The sequence below is a fragment of the Delphinus delphis genome, chromosome 20 (assembly GCF_949987515.2).
Source record: "Delphinus delphis chromosome 20, mDelDel1.2, whole genome shotgun sequence".
Lineage (NCBI taxonomy): Eukaryota > Metazoa > Chordata > Mammalia > Artiodactyla > Delphinidae > Delphinus > Delphinus delphis.
This window is the reverse complement of record NC_082702.1, coordinates 17,475,816-17,495,296: the sequence shown is the minus strand read 5'-3', so window position 1 is coordinate 17,495,296 and position 19,481 is coordinate 17,475,816. Positions and strand designations below refer to the sequence as shown.

The 19,481-nt window shown below is 57.5% G+C and overlaps 1 protein-coding gene across 2 annotated transcripts in view; it reads right to left on the bottom strand.

Moving 5' to 3' along the window:
• Nucleotides 1-19,481, bottom strand: part of PEPD (peptidase D) — a 114,011-nt gene that overhangs the window by 83,054 nt on the left and 11,476 nt on the right. The window contains exons 4-6 of one of the 2 annotated variants that reach the window (XM_059998811.1): nucleotides 12,684-12,747; nucleotides 6,848-6,895; nucleotides 5,369-5,430 (exon numbers count right to left, since the gene is read on the bottom strand). In XM_059998811.1, coding sequence (XP_059854794.1) covers nucleotides 5,369-5,430; nucleotides 6,848-6,895; nucleotides 12,684-12,747 — 174 coding nt within the window. The remainder of the gene's footprint in view (nucleotides 1-5,368; nucleotides 5,431-6,847; nucleotides 6,896-12,683; nucleotides 12,748-19,481) is intronic. The other variant, XM_059998812.1, reaches the window with a different exon arrangement.

Sequence of the window (19,481 nt, the reverse complement as noted above, 5' to 3'; positions counted from 1 at the left end):
AAAAAGCAAACATACAACAGAGACAAATCTACAAAGCCAAAAGTTCTTTGATAAGATGAACATAACTGAAAAGGGAACCCAGGAGACAAAAGGATCAGGTTGGGGCACATCCCTGACACTTCTGTCATGCGTGACTCAGAGCTCAAGCTATCAGTGAGACAGCTAGGTAAGCGCCATGTGGCCCAGCACAATGTATGGGCCTCAGCAGAGAAGCCTTGGGAAGCCTTCAATCCTCAGGATTCTGAGCCCTGCTCTATCTCAAGCCAGGATATCACACAGGGCATACAGGATTGTGACCCACCAGGAATCCTCCATGGCCTCACTGATGGGTGTTTGAAAACACCTATCTAATGCTGTCGTTGTGCAGCTGGTACCCCCACTTCTGGCTGAAGGAGGGACAAGGACGAGGAGAGGGAAGGAGGTATTAGCAGGCTGAAAGGATTCCAGATCTTCAAAGCTTTCGGGATCCCTAACTATAAAAATAAGACTACTAAATTCAAAGTCTACCAAAGTGTTGTAGAATCAAGCCCTACTTGTGAAATATCAAAGAGATCACAGAGAGCCAACCTGGCTCAGAGTGAAGAACAGAGCAGGAGATGACATAAATAAAGACGGCAATATAGACCGTCTCCCATTCTGCCAAATATCACTTTGACGCTAGGAAAAGCAATGGCCTATCTCCTCAAAAGCCAAACACGCAAGTAAAATCTCACGTTACAAAACATACGTACATACACACACATGCACACACACACACACAAACAGCAAGGTGACCAGGCACAAAGACAAAGATGCAAACACACAGACACACACAGAGACAGGCATACGCTTAGAAAAGAGGCGCAGGCAGACACACACAGATGTATATTCATGGACACAGGCAAATACATGCACACACACACACAAAGGCATAAACATGGACTAACACCCAAATATACACACAAACAGAAACACACAGACTCACACAAATGCACATTCAGACAGAGAAACACCCTCAGACACACACATAAGAGTCCAAAAGACATTCACGGCCATGTCAGTGGTTTAACTCAGGTAACGAAATTTGAACATTCCTTGCTTTCGCCTCTGTGCTAGTTAGAGCTTTCTATACCGAGCATGTAATAATTGTGTAAAAACAACAACAAAGCCCACCAGAGCCCATGAAGGTGGGCAATGTCCTGGGAGCTGAGGGTACCTCCCTGGTGGGCTCTAGCTGTGGGCTGGGTGATAGACAGTGAGTAGTGAGAGCCCAGCCAGCCCTGCTCCAGCCCCCGGGCTCCTCCCTGCAGTTTCTAACTGGAAGATGGAGAACAGGTCCCAGAAGGCCCCCACTCCACCCACACTGGGGGCTGGGGCGGGTTCTCGTCTCCTCAGGAGACTCGGAGATTCCATGAGCCATAATCAGAACCTCAATCCAAACGGTTAACTTGATACATAAGTTAACAGTAACCGGAAAGCCACTGGTCCCCATACCACAGACTGGCATTTTATTGTAACTGTCGAGTTTTAATAATGTCCCTCTACTTCTTGGGTTTGAAAATTCACATCCCTGAACATTAATATTCCTGCATTAATAACCCCCAAATTCAGCAATTTCATACTTAACTGCTTATTTAAATGGAATTAATTTGTAACCAATCATCGTCAAATATGCAAGGCAATTTAAGTAAATGCCACAAGATAAGAAATGTGCTTATCCTGAAAAACCAGCTAATGTAAAACAGCGACCATATTTCTCCGTCAGACAACGGCGTGAAACAGAGCGCTCTCTACTCGCTGCCCCCACCCAGGGCTCCTGGGCAGTCTGCCTGCCTTGGACGGAACTGCCTCAGGCCAAGAAGGCGGCCCATAGGCCACCTGGCCCCCCACAGATAATCTCTTTCTCTTCATAGCCAGGGTCTGTCCGTCTGTCTGTCTGAGGAAAACCTGCTCTCAAGTCTACCTCTCCTCTGATGCTAACGAAGACGAATCATGTCTGCCTCTGTGCCCAGGCTGCAGGACCCAGCTGCTCCAGGCAGCTGTGGTATGTGCCGCCCCCAGGAAGAAGGCGTCTTTCCTGTGCAGCTACCCTCTCCACAGACCAGCCCCGGCCCCGCCCTCACCAGCACCTGGCGACGAGCACCTGACCCTGTCCTCTGGCCAGAGCCCACCACAGGGCCTGCTCCTTCCACCCCTTCCCTGGGAGCTGTCCGGGCGCCAATCCTGCCGTACAGGGAGCTGTGGCCGGGGCTGGAGTCAAACTCAGCACGAGGCCTACAGACTGTCCCCACCTGCTCCCTTCACCCCAGCATAATCACACCCTGGCTCCCCAGGGAGGACGAGGCCACACCCCTTGGTGAGCCCAGGGGCCCCTGGCCATGGGGAGATCCCAGTGCCTGTCTACCGCCCCACCCCGCCTCTGCCTCCCTGCTCCCAGTCCCCTGCGACCCCACCACTGTGACACCTGGCACACCCCCTGCCGTGGGCAGCAGGCGGCCTGGCCCTGATCTGGGAAGGCCAAGGGAGGTCTGAGGGCTCCCAGGACCAAAGCCACAGTCCCACCGAGGTGACAGGCCCAAAGCAGCCGACCCTGAGGAGCCACGTCTGGAGAGGTCACAGCTGGGTGGACAGGTGAGGCCACTGTTCCATCACAAGCTCCCTCCTGCCCCCAGGCCAAGGGATAAAGGTGGCCTGGGGCGGCCCATCAGGACAAACCGAGAGGCCAAAACCTGAACTTCTGCCAGACCAGGTCAGTGAAGGATCCAAGATGGGAGGTGTTGCAGAGAAGTTCAAAAGGGTCAAAAGCAAAAATTCCAGGAATAAGGCGCTTCCTTAGGGCAGTGAGAAGCGGCCGAGGATAGAAGCAGCTGAGTGAGTATTAGAAAGTAGGACGACAGCAAGATTCATCTTGCATAGGAAACAGGCTATTATTATCCCTGCAAACAGCGGGAGGTGCTCACAGCTGGCAGGTGAATGCGGTCACTGAGCCGCAGCGGCCCTGGAGGACAAGGGCCTCTCCAGCCTGGCGCAGGGTCCGAAAGGTGGCAGAGCTGGGGTGGCTGGGCGACAGGGGGCTGAGCTGCACCCAGACCCCAGGAATACAGACACGACTTTCTGCAGGGAAGGCGCTGGCAGGGGGCCCGAGGGGTCAGTGGCCACAGTGCGCCGCAGGGTGCTGATGGGGGGGCGGTACCCAAATGGAGCAACCCCTAAGGGCAGAGCTACACAAAGGGTGCCACAGCGGGATGTAAGGCCCAGAGCAGGTGTGAGGGGACAGGAGGGGAGGCAGTACCACAGGGGGGCCGGGGGATCCCAAGGCAGGGAGGGCTCTCACCTGCGATACTTCAGCCAAGTCAGAAAACTCAGCCTGCCACATGGGTGTGGAAACGAATCCCCCCAGCATGGGGGCAGGCGCTCAGCCCACAGTGAGGGGCCTGGGGAGCAGCTCACAGCCAGCCCCCGTCTGGACTGGACCACGGGTTGGAGAGGGCCAGCCTGGGAGAGTGTGCAAAGTTAAGGCTCTCCAAAAACACTCCCAATGTGGGGTGGGGTGTTGGCCAAGCACAGGCTCCTCTGGGCTCTTGGCAGGGGCCACGGGGACTCAGGGAGCAGCAGGGCACAGAGGCTGGGGTCTGCTCAGTGGAGGGAGAGGTCAGTTCACAGTGGCACTCCTCCCGGGGGAGTGGGGACAAGGCCTCAACTTCCACTGCTCACAGAGAGTGATGATGCCCCTGGAGTCCCACACCGCTCCCCCAGAAAACCTGGGCCCCGGGTGCTTGAGAAGGCGTTCTCTGCAGCAGAGACCTCGGCTGGGAGGTGGGGCGAGAAAGACCCCACAGCTCACTGACATCCAGGAATCTTGTCATCGGACATCCTGAAGTCTGCTGGCCCACTACACAGCTGGGGAAACTGACGCTCAGAGGGGCACTGGGGCGTGATGGGGGCTTGTTCGGGGGCAACTGTTTATTAAGCACCGGCTCCACGCCAGGCTGCGGACAAGCGGGATCTCATTTCATCCCACGGCAAGCCCGAGCAGCACCATGCTTCCCGCGGGAGAGCTGAGGCTCAGAGGCAAGTTCTGCTAAGGTCACAGAACCGGTCGGCGTGGCAGCCACCAGGGCTCCCTCCTTCTAGCTCAGGGCTTCCCCACAAGGCAGTGAGACCCAAGTCGAGACTGCACAGGCCAGCCCACGGGACCAGAGTGTAGGCAGGTGAGCAGGGCACAGGAGCCGCCCCGCACCGGGCAGTGCTGGGGGACGAGGGGAGGCTCGGATCAGGACAGGCAGCAGGAAGCTGTGCCCCATACCACTCCCCTCAAGGGCCTGGAGGAAGACAGCGGCTCCACGGCCAGCATCTCAACAAGCTGGGCTAATCGCTGCTGGGGTGGGAGGCGAGGCCGCTCTGGGGAGCTCCCAAGAGGATGCAGAGATGCGTGCGACGAGAAGAAGCACACCTGATGCCCCACTGCTCTTATCACTGGGGGAAGTGACACGTATTTATGAGCTCATAATCCCTCCTCATCACATCACACATACAGATTCCCGCGGCTCAGGCTCATACATGATTACAAGGCACTTCCTCGGTCCACCAAGGACAGAGGATGCCGGGGCGCAGAGTACAGGCTGGGGTGGGGGAGGGGCCGGGGCCGGAGAAACAGGAGACCAGGCGAGCTGTCCACACTCAGCAGCCCCAAGGAGCAGGTGCCTCCCCTCAAGGGCTCATCTGCTGCAGCCTCGGGTCCTACAGACCGCTCCCCGCAGGGCCAGGCAGCAGCCAGCCCGGGGACACAGGCATGGCTGGCAGGCGGCACTCTCCAGGGGCCAGGGCAGGAGGGTGGCAAGGTGGGAGAGGTGCTGGCTCCCTGTGCCCAACACCTGCCCTCCTGCCTGGGGAGGCCTAGAAGGGGGAACAGAGCTGGGGGGCTCGGCCTGGGGCTACGCTGGGGAGCGAGGGCAGGTAAGGGGGCAGCCACCTGGGACTGGGGCAGCAGGGGACAAGGGGAAGCTATGAGCCAGGCTGGGGGAGGCCAGGGGCTAGGAGTGAGGGGAGGGGGATGATAAAAACGAAGACCACGGAGCTCAGAGCAGGTCCCTGGAAGGAAAACAGCCGCCCCACGTGTGTGCACGGTTGCCCAGGCTTCCCTAAGCACGTGGCGGGCCTGTGCTTTCACAGTAGAGCTTGACAGGGAAGTGGCATCGATCCTTAAAGTCAAGGTTGGAGTGAATTTAGGCAAATTGCTTTTCTAAGCATGTCCTCGAATCACCCAATCTAACCCCTTTTTAGCATCCTCCTGTTTGTGTGTCTAGTCTGTAGACTGGGCCAGCCTGCTGGTGAAGACGTGAGCTGATGGAGGATGAAAGGAGACGGTTCCCGGGGCCCCGGGACTCACTTGCTGATGCCCTCGAAGGAGGCCTCCCTGCAGATGCTGCCGCTGTCAGTGTTGACGCCGCGCTGGAGAGAGAGAGGGAACGTGAGGGCGCAGACCCGCCACACGGGGCGACGACGGGGAGCCCCCGCCTCAGCCCAGCCAACCCATCCCTTCCCGCCTTTCAGGTAACTCCAGGCCGGGCCCCAGCACAAGGGCAGCCCTCCTTTCTCTGCTGCAGCTTGAAAAGGAGAGAAAGCAAGGCCTCCTCCATCCAAGCACCTTGCTGACCCCAGCTCGGGCTGCCTGGGCACAGGTGGAGGCTGGGCGAGAAGACCTCGGACCGGGACCACCTCCAACCACAAATCCCCCCGCTGCCCCAAGGCTGGCTGGTCTCCCTGTGCACATGTGTGCACACACGCTCCCCACAGACAGTGTCCTGAAAAGCACTGTCAAATCCGGCCCTTCCAGAGACGCGGGTGTGACCCGACTCAGGCAGGAGGGGCCTTTCTCCGTGACACCGAGACTGTGTTACATTCCTCTCCTTTCCCTAATTGTAAGGAGACTCCAACTGGAACTTAGACAGGAGCGGAGACAAAACAAAAGATTCAGAGGAAAACGTGCCATGCCCAGAGAGGCCAGGCCTTTTAAATCGCCTTTTAATTCTTCCTCAAGACCTACAGGTCGATGTCTAACTGTATCCCCCCCAAAAAAACACACTGAACCCTCCGTGACCACAATCATAACGTTGCTTCTCAGCCATCAAAACTGCAGGGTGGAAAAAAGAGATCACGTGTAGCGCTAACAAAAATAACTGAGAAAAACTATTTCGGTAAAAATCAATTAACAAAGGAGAGAAGGGTCACTTTGGGAGGGTAGAAGGGCTGCATACTCTTCATATTTGAAGCTCCCCAAGATTGAAGTATAAGAAAGCAGACTTCTCCTCGGAGCCATTTCACAGCCTCAGCACCCCCGCCCCACCCTGCGAGGGTGCACCGTGCACCCCTGCCTGCCCCAGGCTGCAGCAGGCCCTCCGTCATTTAGTGCCCCGATGCCACACAGCCCAGCACCCTCATGGGCAGACGCAAAGGGTGTGTTCACCGACACACTCTACGCTGCACATTATTTGAAGTGCACGTTTTGATACGTCCTCTATCAACAACGGAGGAGAGACAGTGTGGAAGCAAATTGATATTCTACGTCCACAAACCCCAAGAGCTCAACCTGACACAAATACATCCTCCAGTCAGGTTTTAACCCTCGGAGTATGCGTGGCGTCTCGTCCACAGTGGCCTCGGGACAGGACACAGCCCAGGTCGACTGGAGAATGGAGGACGTGGTCCTGGACACGTTCAGCAATTCAGACTGAGCTGTCACTATTTATCAGCAATGACCCTTGTTTTCAATCCTCCCCACGGCCCTGACCTCTGCAGGGGCAAGCGGCTCCCTAAAGCCCCTCCCCGTACTCAAACGCTGCCTGGTCCCTGAACACCAGCCACTTACCAAAGTGAGGAGGACGGAGGGGCTCCGTGATGTCAGGACGCTGGCGATCTGAAAGGTCAGAAAGAAAAATCCACTTTAGTGCCACCACGTGAAGCCTGATGGCGAGGACGTACCAGCGTTATTAAATACTGACAGCTCATCCTTAAAGCAGAAGTTTACAGAGAATAAGGGATTTCTGAAAGCCACACAGCTATCAGGTAACAGAGAGGGACTCAAACCTAAACCCGGCTTCCCCACGTGCTGCCCTGGCTCCGAGCCCCACACAGATCCCAGCTCCTAAGAGCCAGACCCACTCACCCTCCAAGGCTAGCACCTCTGTTCATCTGCCTGGTCCCTCATGAAAGACCCACTGAGGCAATCTCTTCGGCACTGGTGCCCAGGGTAGACACCCTCCTCCCTGCCCCCTTCATCCCCCTGACCACATGGACTTGCCACCCCCAACCCCACATCCTCGCTTTCCATCCCTCCACGGCCCACTCAGGGCCCTGCACGCTGGCTGCTTCCCACCCGACCCCCTGAACGAGCTTGCCACGCAGGCTCACCTCCCCATGCCTCTGCCTGGGCTCACCTCTGCCTGGGACGCCTTCTCCCCATCGTAGCCGCTTCCTCAATTTGAGCTCAGGACTGAGGTCTCTGGTCCCCCGGCGGGTTGGTCCACTCCCTCCTCTACTGCCCCCCGGCCGGTCACACTGCCTCGGCCATGACATCCTCACCCCAAGGGGGCGGGCCACCCCGGTGGGACCACCTTCTTCCTCTCCTGGCCCTACCCCTGCTCTGCATCTTGGCCACTGCAGCTCCTACTGCACTGAGCCCCCTCCTCACGCTCCCACCTGACACAGGGCGGGAGTGAGGATTTGTTGTTTGTTGTTTCAACAGCTTTACTGAGTCATCACCGACATACTCTACACCGCACCTTATTTGAAGTGCACGTTTTGATAAGTTCTGACATATATGTATACATGCTTTTTAATACTGAGAGGCTCCCAGAGAAAACCTGGAAGATACCGAAAACTATAAAAAGATAAAATACACCTACAAAACCATCCCCTGAGACTTTTTATCTCTGCACATAAAAACAGAGATCTGTAATGACATTTGGATCATATGAAGTTACATGTTTCGCTTATTTCCTGTCATTAAATATGCTTCAAACACGCCATTTTTACCAGTCACTACTGCGGGGGATGGTAAACGTCCAGGGAACGCCTGATTACACAGCCTGTGCCACTCACTGCAGGCTCATCTCATGGAACCACCCAGGAAGCTGGTACTGCAAATGTCCAGATTTCACCAGTGAAAAGGCTTATGGGTTAATCTGCCCATAGTTAAAAGAGAGCACAGTGGTGGCTGCGTCATATTCTCTTAACAGATCTGGCATGGTTTATTTATTCATTCCTCTACTGGGCACTTACATTATTTCTAATGATTAACTTTACAAAGTATGCCCCGATGGGCATCCTGATATAAAGTCTTTACTTCCTTAAAAAAATAAATGACTTCCTTAAAAAAAAAAAAAATTGACCCAGTGAAACTGCTGGGTGACAAGCCCCATACTTTGTCAAGGTTTTGATGCTCACGGCCACATGACTCACCCTCCCACCCACAAGCCCAATGCTCCATCTCCCTGGACCCTCCTCGTTTGCTCAGTAACTGCTCTGAGAATGACTGAAGCCCAGCCTCTGAGCTGCACACACAAGGGCGTGGTGAGTCGCTAGCACGCCCCAGGCCCTCTGCGAGGAGGGGGCGGCTCATTAGAAGGAACCAGAGCCGCACTTGGCCCTGGGTATGCTGTTACAGCGACTGAAGGGTCTATATTCATCGGCACAGAGCGGTCCGTCGATTGCGGCAGCACAACCAGAGCACGAGTAGGCACTTGGGGACTGTATGTGCTATTGTCCTTGGAAGAGGGGAGCAGGATAACAAACGTGTGGGCTGCTGGTTTTTCTCTCGGCTGTGACTCAGGACGTGCTGCTTGGGGATAACGGAGGAGAAAGCAGCCCTCTCAATGCCACCCGATGTGCACACGGATGGAGGCGGCCTGACGCAGCAGGCCGGGCGTCTGCTGGTCCTGGCAGGGCAGCATCTTTTATTGATCGTGAACACTTGAGTGGGCCCTGGTTACCTCTGCGGCTGCAAAACTTCCCCCAGCCAGGCCGCTGCACCTGCCCTTCCCCGTGGAGACCAATCAGTGCTACCCTCTCGTCAGCACACCCTGATTCCCTGCCTCCGAAATTAAGGCGACGGACGTGAGGCAGCTATGCGTCACAGGTGGGAACTACAGCTCTGCACACAGGACGACGTGGCTCTGTCCACACGGGGCCTCGTTTCCGTGGACCAGTGGTCACTGGGGACCCACCAGCTCTCATGAACCAGCGCTGTTAAACGCCTTGCCTTGCTTCATGCTGCAGCATCAGTTTCCCAGGTAGCCTGGCCTCTCCGGCAGGTCGCAGTGGACGGCACACACAGAACTCTCCAGCGCCCTGTGGACCAGGATCCTCCCCTGGGGACAGTCAGAGGCTTCCCGTGGAGGCCTCACGCACCCTCGTGCCCAAAGCTCCCACCAGGCCTGCTGGCCACTCTTCAAGGGTGACGATCCAGAGAAAGGGGCTGGACAATCCTTGACCAGTGCTGTCAAGAGAGCCTGCACTGCTCCGGGAGCTGGGCTTCGCTGTGCAGAAAGCAAAGCTTTTAAAACTGAACCTTCTTCACGGCAGTCTGAAACAGGGCTGAACGCTGGTGGCCGGCAATGCATTTAAAATGTTCAATTTTGGGGTAATTCCTTGGCAGTCCAGTGGTTGGGACTCCGCACTCTCACTGCCAAGGGTCCGGCTTCGATCCCTAGTCAGGGAACTAGGATCCCACAAGCCACGTGGTGCAGCCAAAATAAATAGCTAAATAAAAATCTAAAAATAAAAATTTCAATTTGTTTCTAAAATTTAAATATTGGGAAAGACCACGAACAACATGGATTTGCAGCTACTCGTGAACAACTGGTGCATCTAGTAACCTGGGGCGAGCAGTCCCACACAGCATTCAGAGGGCCCGCCGCAGACCCCACCACTCCCTGACGCCTCTACCCACCGAGGCAGAGGCAGGCAGCATCCATCACTGTGCTGCCACCAAGGTCTCTTACATGCGAGCCAGTGACCCTGGCAACATCTGCCTGGTGCTATGAAGGAGAACACAAAACGTGCCCTCCGCCTGGCCAACTCCCGCCCCCTGCATACCAGCCACCGCACCGCACCTTGACGGCAATGCCTAGTAGCCCCTCTCAAGGTTCTCCTGAGCTCCCCCCTCTCGGGGAGCCACCATTCACTCTACCTTCTCAATAAACTCAGGATCACCTACAGGAGGCGGGAAACTAGATAGCCAGGTTTGCTACATCAGACACCTGTGCTGTACATGTGGTATCGAGTGACGGGCCGCGGCCTGGGGTGGGGGCTTCCTGCCCTCTTTCACAGGAGACAAGTGTCAGCTGCTTCTCGTCTGTGATTTGTGGCCAAGGCTGCCCAAGGTTGTTAGATCAAGCTGAGCACCACAGAACTGGTCCAGGGAACCCTTCCCCAACATAAAGGGCTTCCTGTCGCTTTCCATGATGGAGTAGCCCCAGGCACCCTCGAGTGCCTCCCAGCCCAGGTGTCTGTACTTGAGTCGGGCTCCATTTCAAGCCACAGAAAATCAAAGGCACTTGGGAGCCTTGTCCCCTCTGGAGGCGTGTCCTGCAGCATCCGCTCACTTCTGACAGGGCAAAGGCGGAGGTGGAGGGCGAGCTGCCAGGGTCCAAAGTTGGTGGGGTCAAATCCCAACCCTGGTACTCCATGGCCACGCAGCCGTGCACGAGGCCCTTCACTGCTCGGAGCCTTGGATTCCTCTCGACGGGGTGAGACTGTGGTCCACCATGGGACAGGGCGGAGGGAGGAGGGGATCTGTGTGAGCTGCCGAGGTTGCTGGAACCTGCAGGTGCCATCCTGGAGTGGAGCGCCTGTCCCACGGTCCACAGGAGCCCTCGCTTCCAATAAGATGCACAGCAGTAATCATCACAACAGGGCCGATTAACGATGACGGTGATGACGGCGCGGCCCCGCAGAAAGCACCGTGCTCTCACCGCCACTGAAGCCTTCACTTCAGATTCTGCTTCATAAATGCAGACTCAGGTGAGCTGGTCTGCGGGGCTCTAATTCTACACTATCATGACAGGCTTTCCTGGCCTGACACTCAAGACCTCCTCTGTTTTACCTCATTTGGAGGCCGGCTCTCCTTCTCCCCAGAAATCACTGCGTAAATGGAGCTGAGTTCACGGCCACCGCCCCCCTACCCGCCCACCCCGGACAAAAACCCCGGTCAAAAACCCCGGTCAAAAGCAAAAACACCAGACTGTGGCTGGGAGGCTGCGGCAGAGAGACGCTCTGACTCGAGGCGCTGGGCCTCAGGGCCCATCCCAGGCTGCCCCCTCCAGGTTTCACACCGAGGAGACCCAGAAGGTCAAGGTCCCAAAGAGCAATAATGTTAAGATGCAGTTTACAAAGGTAGGAGGGATACACCCACCAGAGGAGAGGGTCAGAACAAAATCACAACTAAGGATGGGCATCCCTCTCTCTCTAGCACTTCAAAAATACAAGGTACAGTAAGTCCCCTACATATGAACCTTCAAGTTGCAAACTTTCAAAGATGCATAAGTACATTCCATCAACATCAGGCGTGAGTGAAATTGCAGCTTGCCCTGCATCTCCTATTGCTGATCTTTCAGCTCTACCATCTCCCACCTCCTCTCCCTCCTCCAGTCAGTAACTCCTCCTGCCTCTTCACTCAATGCCAGCCCGGCTCTTAGTGTATGACGACCTCTGTCTGGGGAAATGTGGCACGGAGGGGCTCCGTGCAGCCGGTCCTGCCAGGCCAGGGCTGCACCTCGGGCGGCGGGCACTCACTTCGGGGTGTTGCTGTTCTACCCAGCACCGATCTGCACAGAGGATGGGGCTTATGACAGCACCCAGGGACAAGCAGAGGCCTCCTGTGCGCCTGGCAGTGGTGCAGTATCAGGGGGACTCGGTCCCCCAAGGAGACGAGGGGGGCACATGGCTGTGCTCTCACCTTTGCCACGGCCTGGCCCTAACAGCAGTGGAAGTCAGGGGCAGCCCCCTTTTTTTTTTTTTTGCGGTACGTGGGCCTCTCACTGCTGTGGCCTCTCCCGTTGCGGAGCACAGGCTCCGGACACGCAGGCTCAGCGGCCATGGCTCACAGGCCCAGCCGCTCCACGGCATGTGGGATCTCCCCAGACCAGGGCACGAACCCCTGTCCCCTGCATCGGCAGGCAGACCCTCAACCACTGCGCCACCAGGGAAGCCCAGGGGCAGCCCCTTTTGACTGCCTGGATTGGGGGACAGATTGATAGCCCCAGGAAGATAGTCACATACACAGCCAGGCCACATGCCACTGGGCAATCATGCTGGGAAGAAGATTAAAGCCAGGGGTCCTCCAAGCCCACCCCATCCCGCAGGCCTCTCGCTGTCTGGGGCTCTTCCGACAGCGGCACCTACAGCTGGTGAGGGCCTGTGGGAAGGGCCTCCCAACGCGCGAAGGCCCATCCAAGCCTAATCAGACCTTCACAGAGACACCCTTACTCCGAGCAGCTCAGCGGCCACATCCAAGGTGTAAGACACCGGCGACCAGGTCGGGCACTGCCCCAGCGAAGCAGGGGCCTCCCAGGGAGGTCTGAAAGGCATGTTTCTCGCCTGCTCTCTCCAAACAAGGGCACTGCTGAGGGGGCTGGTGGCTGGACCGTGCTGTCCCGCGATGTCCAGCCAGGCTGTTGCAAGGGGAGGAGTCGGCCACTACTGACCTCGTCTGTGTACTGGACGTCGTCCACGGCATACTTCTGCTTGAAGTGCTCCTTGGAGTGGATCCTCAAAAAGAAGCACAGGAAACGCCAGCGTCAGGGTTTGGCCGCAGCTGGGTCCAGGCTGCCTTCTGAGCTCAGGCCAAGAAGCCCCGGGCCCACCCCTGCCCCAGCCGGCACCTGGCACCGAGCCGGTCAGCCCAACACAGGCTTGGAGGGCAAAGGACACTGGGCCAGAGTGACTGCTGAACCCCACCTGCATCCCTCCACCTTCCCCCAGCCAACCTCTGCTCCTCCTGCGAGCTCGTGACCCCGGCCGCCTGAGGGGCCAGCAGCTGAGGACAAACCTCCCTCTACTACCAATGAAAGCCCACCCACTCCAGGCAGCCAGCCAGCCCACCCACGCTTCAGGGCATGAAATTAGCTGCCTCCCAGGCCCCCACAGAGCCTCTTTTAAAGAAAAGTTTAAAAGTTAACATTTTAAAGAAGCCAGTAACAGTATTACTCACTGTGATGAGAAACATTCAAGCTTACTCATCGTCCCTGAAAAATCAGCCAGTGAGAAGACAAAGACGCAGGGCGGAGGAGGCTGGGTGGCCCTTGCCCGCCTCACAAAGGGCTCCTGGTCACGGCTGCACTGAGCAGGGCTGGTGGGTCCAGCAAGCACCATCCCCACCCCCACAGCCTCTTGGTAGGCAGATGAGTCAATGTCACTGCTGGTGACAGAGCTCACATCAGGAGCTCTAGCCGCCTGGAGGAAGGATGTCCAAGATGCACACACACACACAGACACACACACAGACACACACACACACACACACACACACACACCCCGTCCCACGCCTGGGCACCGCATCAGCATGGGGGATTCACTCCCATCCTGCCTGTGATTGCATGATATTCTAGTCACCAAGTGTCAGATCTGAAAGAAGCCTCAGAGGAAGTAGCAGATGGTTTTCAGATTGTGCTTCCTGGGCTCTCAAGGGTGAGCAGACGACAGGCAGGTGGAGGTGCCAAGGACGGTGTACCTGGGGAGGCCCGTAGGGGACAGGGAGGGAGAGCACTTTGGGACTCGGAAATGACCCCTCTAAAAGCAAGCTCCACGTGCCTCTGCAACACCACTGATCAACCAGCACCGCTACCCAGGGAACAGATTCCCACTCCCCTCTCTGAGCCCTGCGCCGTTTTCCTCTCTGCCCCAACAGGCGTCCCAGGCCGGACTGTGGCCCGGAAACACAGAGCACAAACCAGGGGCGGATGGGTGGCCTTGGGGGTCAGCAGCAGGGAGCTCACAGCCGTAGGCAGCGAGCCAGGCCGGGGAGACAGTGGTCCGCTAAGACCGGCGGCCTGGTGCCCCGAACCCTTTTTGCTTTACTGCCCTCTTGGCTTCTCTGAAGCGGGCACTGGGTATCAAGCTCCCGCTGGTAATTAACTCTGCACGATCCAACTGCATTAGCTTCTGCGATTGAGATGGGACTCAAAGTTAAAGGGCCAAAGGCTGTGCCTCCATTAGCACTGCCTGTAGCAGCCACGTGGGGCAGGAACTGATGACAAGCACCTTGCCTGGATGCTGGAGGCCCCGGCTCCAGGGCTTACTGCAAAGAGCTCGCTGACCCTTTGCTACCAAGCACTGACACCCTCAGCACAGCTGACCCTGCAGCCATTCACAAAAGCACGTGCCAGAAAGGCAAGAGGCAGGGCCACCGGTGTCATCACCACATTCACGCTGACTGCCCCGGCTCCAGTCCCCGCTCAGGACAGATGCCCGAATTCTCGGCAGCTCCCCAATTCACCCCTGGTCCCCAGTCACTTCATCCCCTCCAGCTGTGACAGGCATCAAAGGCAAACCCCCAAAATATTCAGGAAGAGCCAAGGACGTGCTTTCGAGACCAGCCTCAATGGTCCCTACAGAGGGGCGTCTCGGCCATTAGCCTGGACACTGGCCTTTCACCTCACCTCCCGTCGGGGACACGAACTCTCCCAAGCTGTCTTGCCAAAGGACACCTCAGGAAACGTGCTCCTGCCTGCCCTACCTGGGAGTCTTGGCAGTCAGGACTCAGCAGAGACCCAGGAGGCTTCAGACCTGGGAGCATCTCCGTGTATTCAGCCTGAGGTCAACGTCTTGACAAGGTGGAACCAGAGGAGGTGGGGGGACGAGGGGGAAAAGGAGAGGAGAACACGAGGCAGCTGTGATCTGTGGGCGGCCCCAGGGCTGTGCGCTTGCCTGTCCACCCCTCACCTACCAGCCACGAGCCACTTCACCTGCCACGGGAGCCAAGGAGTGGCAAGGGCCAGCCAGCCCATGGGGGAGCCGGCTGAAGCCATCCCAAAGTCCAGGAGCAAGTGAGCCCAGGGGCCAGCTTCACCAAATGCCCTTTGCCCACCTCGACGCACACTGGGCCTCAAGGGCCCCAGATCGCCCAACTAGCCACAGGCCTGGTTCTCAGCAAGAATAACCATTTGACAGATACAACCCGAAAAGCGGGGAGCATCTTTTCCGGCACTTTGCGTGTCATTTTTTCTTCTAAAGGGCAGAGATAATTAAGTTTGAATAGTACTTATTTTTCCTGTTTGGGGGCCAATTATAGTAAAACTCATTTAAATGTCACCCTAAGAGGTAAGGGTGCCATGCCACCACGTCAAGCCAGCCACCAGAGGGGCAGGAGGAGGAGTGGCATGTGCCTGTGAGCCCTACAGAGCTGGCTGGAGTGCCAGGCTGAGTGCCAGGCTCACAGCAGCCTCACAGAGGGCTGCATGGAGCCCTGACTGCAGTTTAGGGTCCAGCAGGGCAGCTCATGCCAGACCCCGTCATGTGGGAGATCCAAGTAGAAGCAACTGGATGGGAGAGGATGGGTCAGTAGGGAAGCCGACCCCACCCCAGAAACTCTTCCCTTCAAAAGGAAGGGGCAGCTCTGGCAGGAGAGAGGAGGGAGGGTGCCACTCAAAAGGGTTTGTGTCTTCAAGAAGGAGCCAGTGTCTGGGAACCCGGCCCACGCAGGCCTCTTTCACAGGCAGCTGGGCCCAGCATGCGACAGGGGAGGCCTTTCCCAGAACTCAGGGTCAGGGCAGGCGCAGCGAGTGCCCACACCCCGCGCGGGCCCTCCTGTGAGAAGGAGACTCTCAATTAATGCCCACGGTGCAGACACGGTGGAGCCCTCTAGGAAATGAAATTTCCAAGCGCAGGTCTAGCTGGCAAGCTGGGGCTAATGAATAAGTAACAGGGCCAAATCACAGCCGTCACCATCCATCTCCAGCGGCCGGAGCTGCCCGCAGCCACGTACAACGCAGCGGCCTCTCCTCCGGCTCACCGCCCGGCACCCCGCACTTGCCCCAGAAGGAAGTCGGCAACCATGTCAAGGCTCTATTAGCTTGTTAGAGAAAAGCAGGGCTCTCCAAAGCTATGCAGGCGCCTGAACCTGGGCGGCGAGGCAGCACTTCCCAGAGAGGCCGGTGAGGAGAGCAGAGGTGATGGAGAGGAGGCCCGTGGGCAGCAGAGCCCGGGGAGAGGGGCCAAACGCCTCGCCAGGCCTCAGGCTGACCGGGGTCAGGCTCCCCGCAAACCGCCTGGGGTCAGAGCCAAAGGAATTCCCTTGGCCCTCCTCAGGAAGGCCTGCACCCCTCATCAGTGCCCGGGGCGCCTTCCCTAAAGACGGGGGAGCCGGGGCCAGGCCGTCAGGCTGGCTGAGGCAGCCTTCGTCCTGTGACCCAGCTGTGTGTATGGGGTGGGGGCAGTGACTGTGAAAAAGTATACCCCAAACACCCCACAGACACACCACCCCACAACCCTACACCACACACACACACACACACACACACACACACACACACACACTCTCCACCCCGCCCACACACCACCCAGCACACACACTACACCACACCATACCCCAACAAACATACCCACACACATCACACATGCACACACACTGCAGACACATACACACGCACCACAGCGCACATCAGCCCCCATCCCAGAAAGTGCAGTGCTCGGGGCCTCAGCTCTGGGGACAGCCCCTCCTCCCTACAAAGCCCAGGCCAGCCACACTGTCTCACGTTCCAAGCCCGAGGCCTCAGCCAGGGATGGGAGCAGAAAACCGCCAAGGCTCCAAAGGTTCTAGGAGGGTCGCCCAACCTGGCCCAAAGTTCCTCACCCTCTGTCAGTGCTGCAACTGCCAAAGGAGGCAACTTCCCACCTGCTTAGAGGACCCCAGACACCCCAGCAGCCAAAACTGCCATCAGCTGAGGCCGATTCTGACGCAAATGATGGGAAACACTCTCACATCAAAAAGACACCAGGGCTTCCCTGGTGGCACAGTGGTTGAGAGTCCACCTGCCGATGCAGGGGACACGGGTTCGTGCCCCGGTCTGGGAAGATCCCACGTGCCGCAGAGCGGCTGGGCCCGTGAGCCACGGCCACTGAGCCTGCGCGTCTGGAGCCTGTGCTCCATAACGGAAGAGGCCACAACAGTGAGAGGCCCGCGTACAGCAAAAAAAAAAAAAAAAAAAGACACCAAACTTTTGTAAGCAAAGACCCCAAGTAAAAACAAAATAGAAGCTCCCACACTCCTGTCCCCACAAAGGCCCGGGGTGAGGAACAGGCGGAGCACCAGGCTGCCCACGAGCCCCCGGCGTCTGCAGCCCTGACAACAGGACAGGCTGTTTACACGGAAAGCGGCAGATCTACAGACAGGGGTGTTGTTTCCCTGGATGACTTTGGACTGCAGTGTCTGCCAGATGGATTTTCAAAAGCCATCAGACAGAGACTCAGAAGGAAGCTGGGGAGCTGAAGGTCAAACGTTCAGTCCAGTGGGTCTGGACTGCAAAGGCCAGGTAATCCCATCAGCCTCACTCCCGCCCTATTGATCATGAGCGTCTGGAAACAGCTACACACATCACATCTGGCTGCTCCCCACCTCCAGCCCCAGACAACCAACCCCTTCCACTGCCCTGTTCCCATCGTGCCTTCTCTCCCAAAGGCTTGGGACGTGGGGACTAGGGGAGGGTCACACCAGAGCAGAGGAAGGGAAAGGCCTGCCGGGGATGGGCACGGAGGGGAGCCAGGTCGGCAAGAGACAAGGGGCGAGCTATCTGCTGCAGAGCTGGAACGCCCGTTGGGACCAGCTTGCGTGGTCTGGCCTGCCCAGCGCATACATGGAGCCTTTCCAAGAGGGAGACCCACCTTACAGACCCATTTGTACCCTCCAAGGTCCGTACCAGACAATCAGCTGCCCTGGCAAAGCAGGGACAGACTAAATGAGAACTTTTTAACAGTGGCTCTAAAACCCAGCCGCGGTCAAAGTGCAGAACATCATTCCTGTATTATTGGAGATTATGCTCTAGAACAGCCAACCGATAACAGCTGCTCCCCGACCAATCAGGTCCTGGGTTTTAGACCCTCAAATCGGGACCTCCCTGGTGGTCCAGTGGTTAAGACTCTGCACTTCCACTGCAGGGGGCACGGGTTCCATCCCTGGTCAGGGAACTAAGATCCCACATGCCGTGCAGCTTGGCCAAAACAAAACAAAAACCCTCAAGTCAAGTGCTGTTTGGCTCCCCAGATGATGGCTGTGAGGAGGCAGGGTGAGATTTGCTCAGCTTCCCCCAATGGAGTGTGCAGTCCCCCAGGCAGGGGCCACGCCCTGGAGGATGTCCACCCTGCCCCACGGACAGGCACTCCCTGACTTAGAGTTAGCTCTGCATAAGCAGCGGCAGCAGCAGTCAGAAGAGGGGACGCACTCAGAGCCCCTCCACACCTCCTGACAGAAACTCACCACCGTCCACGCCCACGTCTCACCGTGCTGCATCTCTGACTGCAGCGCTGCTGAGTAGTGGGCATCTCAGCACGCCCTGAGCCAAGAGGCGGGGCCACAGGGAGGCTGAGAGGGCAGCCAGGCCAAAGCCATGGGTGCCGCCCAGGCACAGGAGCCACTGGCAGGACGGGCTGAGGCTATAGCTCTGTGATCACCTCAAGGTGCGGGGAGGGCTCCGGGACAATCTCCTCACGGAGACCAGATCTAAACTCTCACCAGGAAACTCCTCCAGCTACCAGGCTTTGTGACAAATCACCCTGACACGCAGCGGAGTAAAAAAGCATGTGTCACGTCCACGGACTCGGAAGGTCGGTGCTCGGAACAAAGCCCTGAGGGACTGGGGCTTGGAGTCACCCGCTCCAGCGGGCGGTGCTGGCTGTCAGCGGGGCCTCTGGTCCCTCCACGTGGGTGAGTTTGGGTTCCTCACTGAGTGGCGGCTGGGCTTGAGGAGCGAGAACCAGGTGGAAACTGTAGCACACTTCACAGTCTAGCCTCAGAGGTCACACGGTGACACGGCCACGTTCACGCATCGAGGCAGTCACCCGGGTCCTGGCTGAGCGCGGGAGGAGGGAAAAGGTTCCAGCTCTCCATAGGGAGTGGCCACAATACTGTGGACGTTACTAGCTGCCTGTCCCCAGCACCCTCGCCGCCCATTTCAGTGTCACAGATGTAACCACTCCACAGTGACCATGATGTGACCATGATGTCACAGATGTAACCACACCACTGTGACCACAGCCCTGCGATGCCTCACGAGGGCATCACCGCCGTTCCACAGATAAGGCATCGGAGGCCCGACAGTGGCCAGACCCGCTCCCCGGAGAAGCCCGCTGAGCTGTGGGAGCCCTTCCCTGGCCCTCTGCACAGAGCAATGTCCCTGCAGCAGCCGGCTGCCTTATCATTCAAACCAGCCGCAGACCCACCAGCCTACCTGGTACTGAGTATTTTGGGCCCACGAGGCAGCAAAGGCTGCAATGTATACATTAGCCCAGAA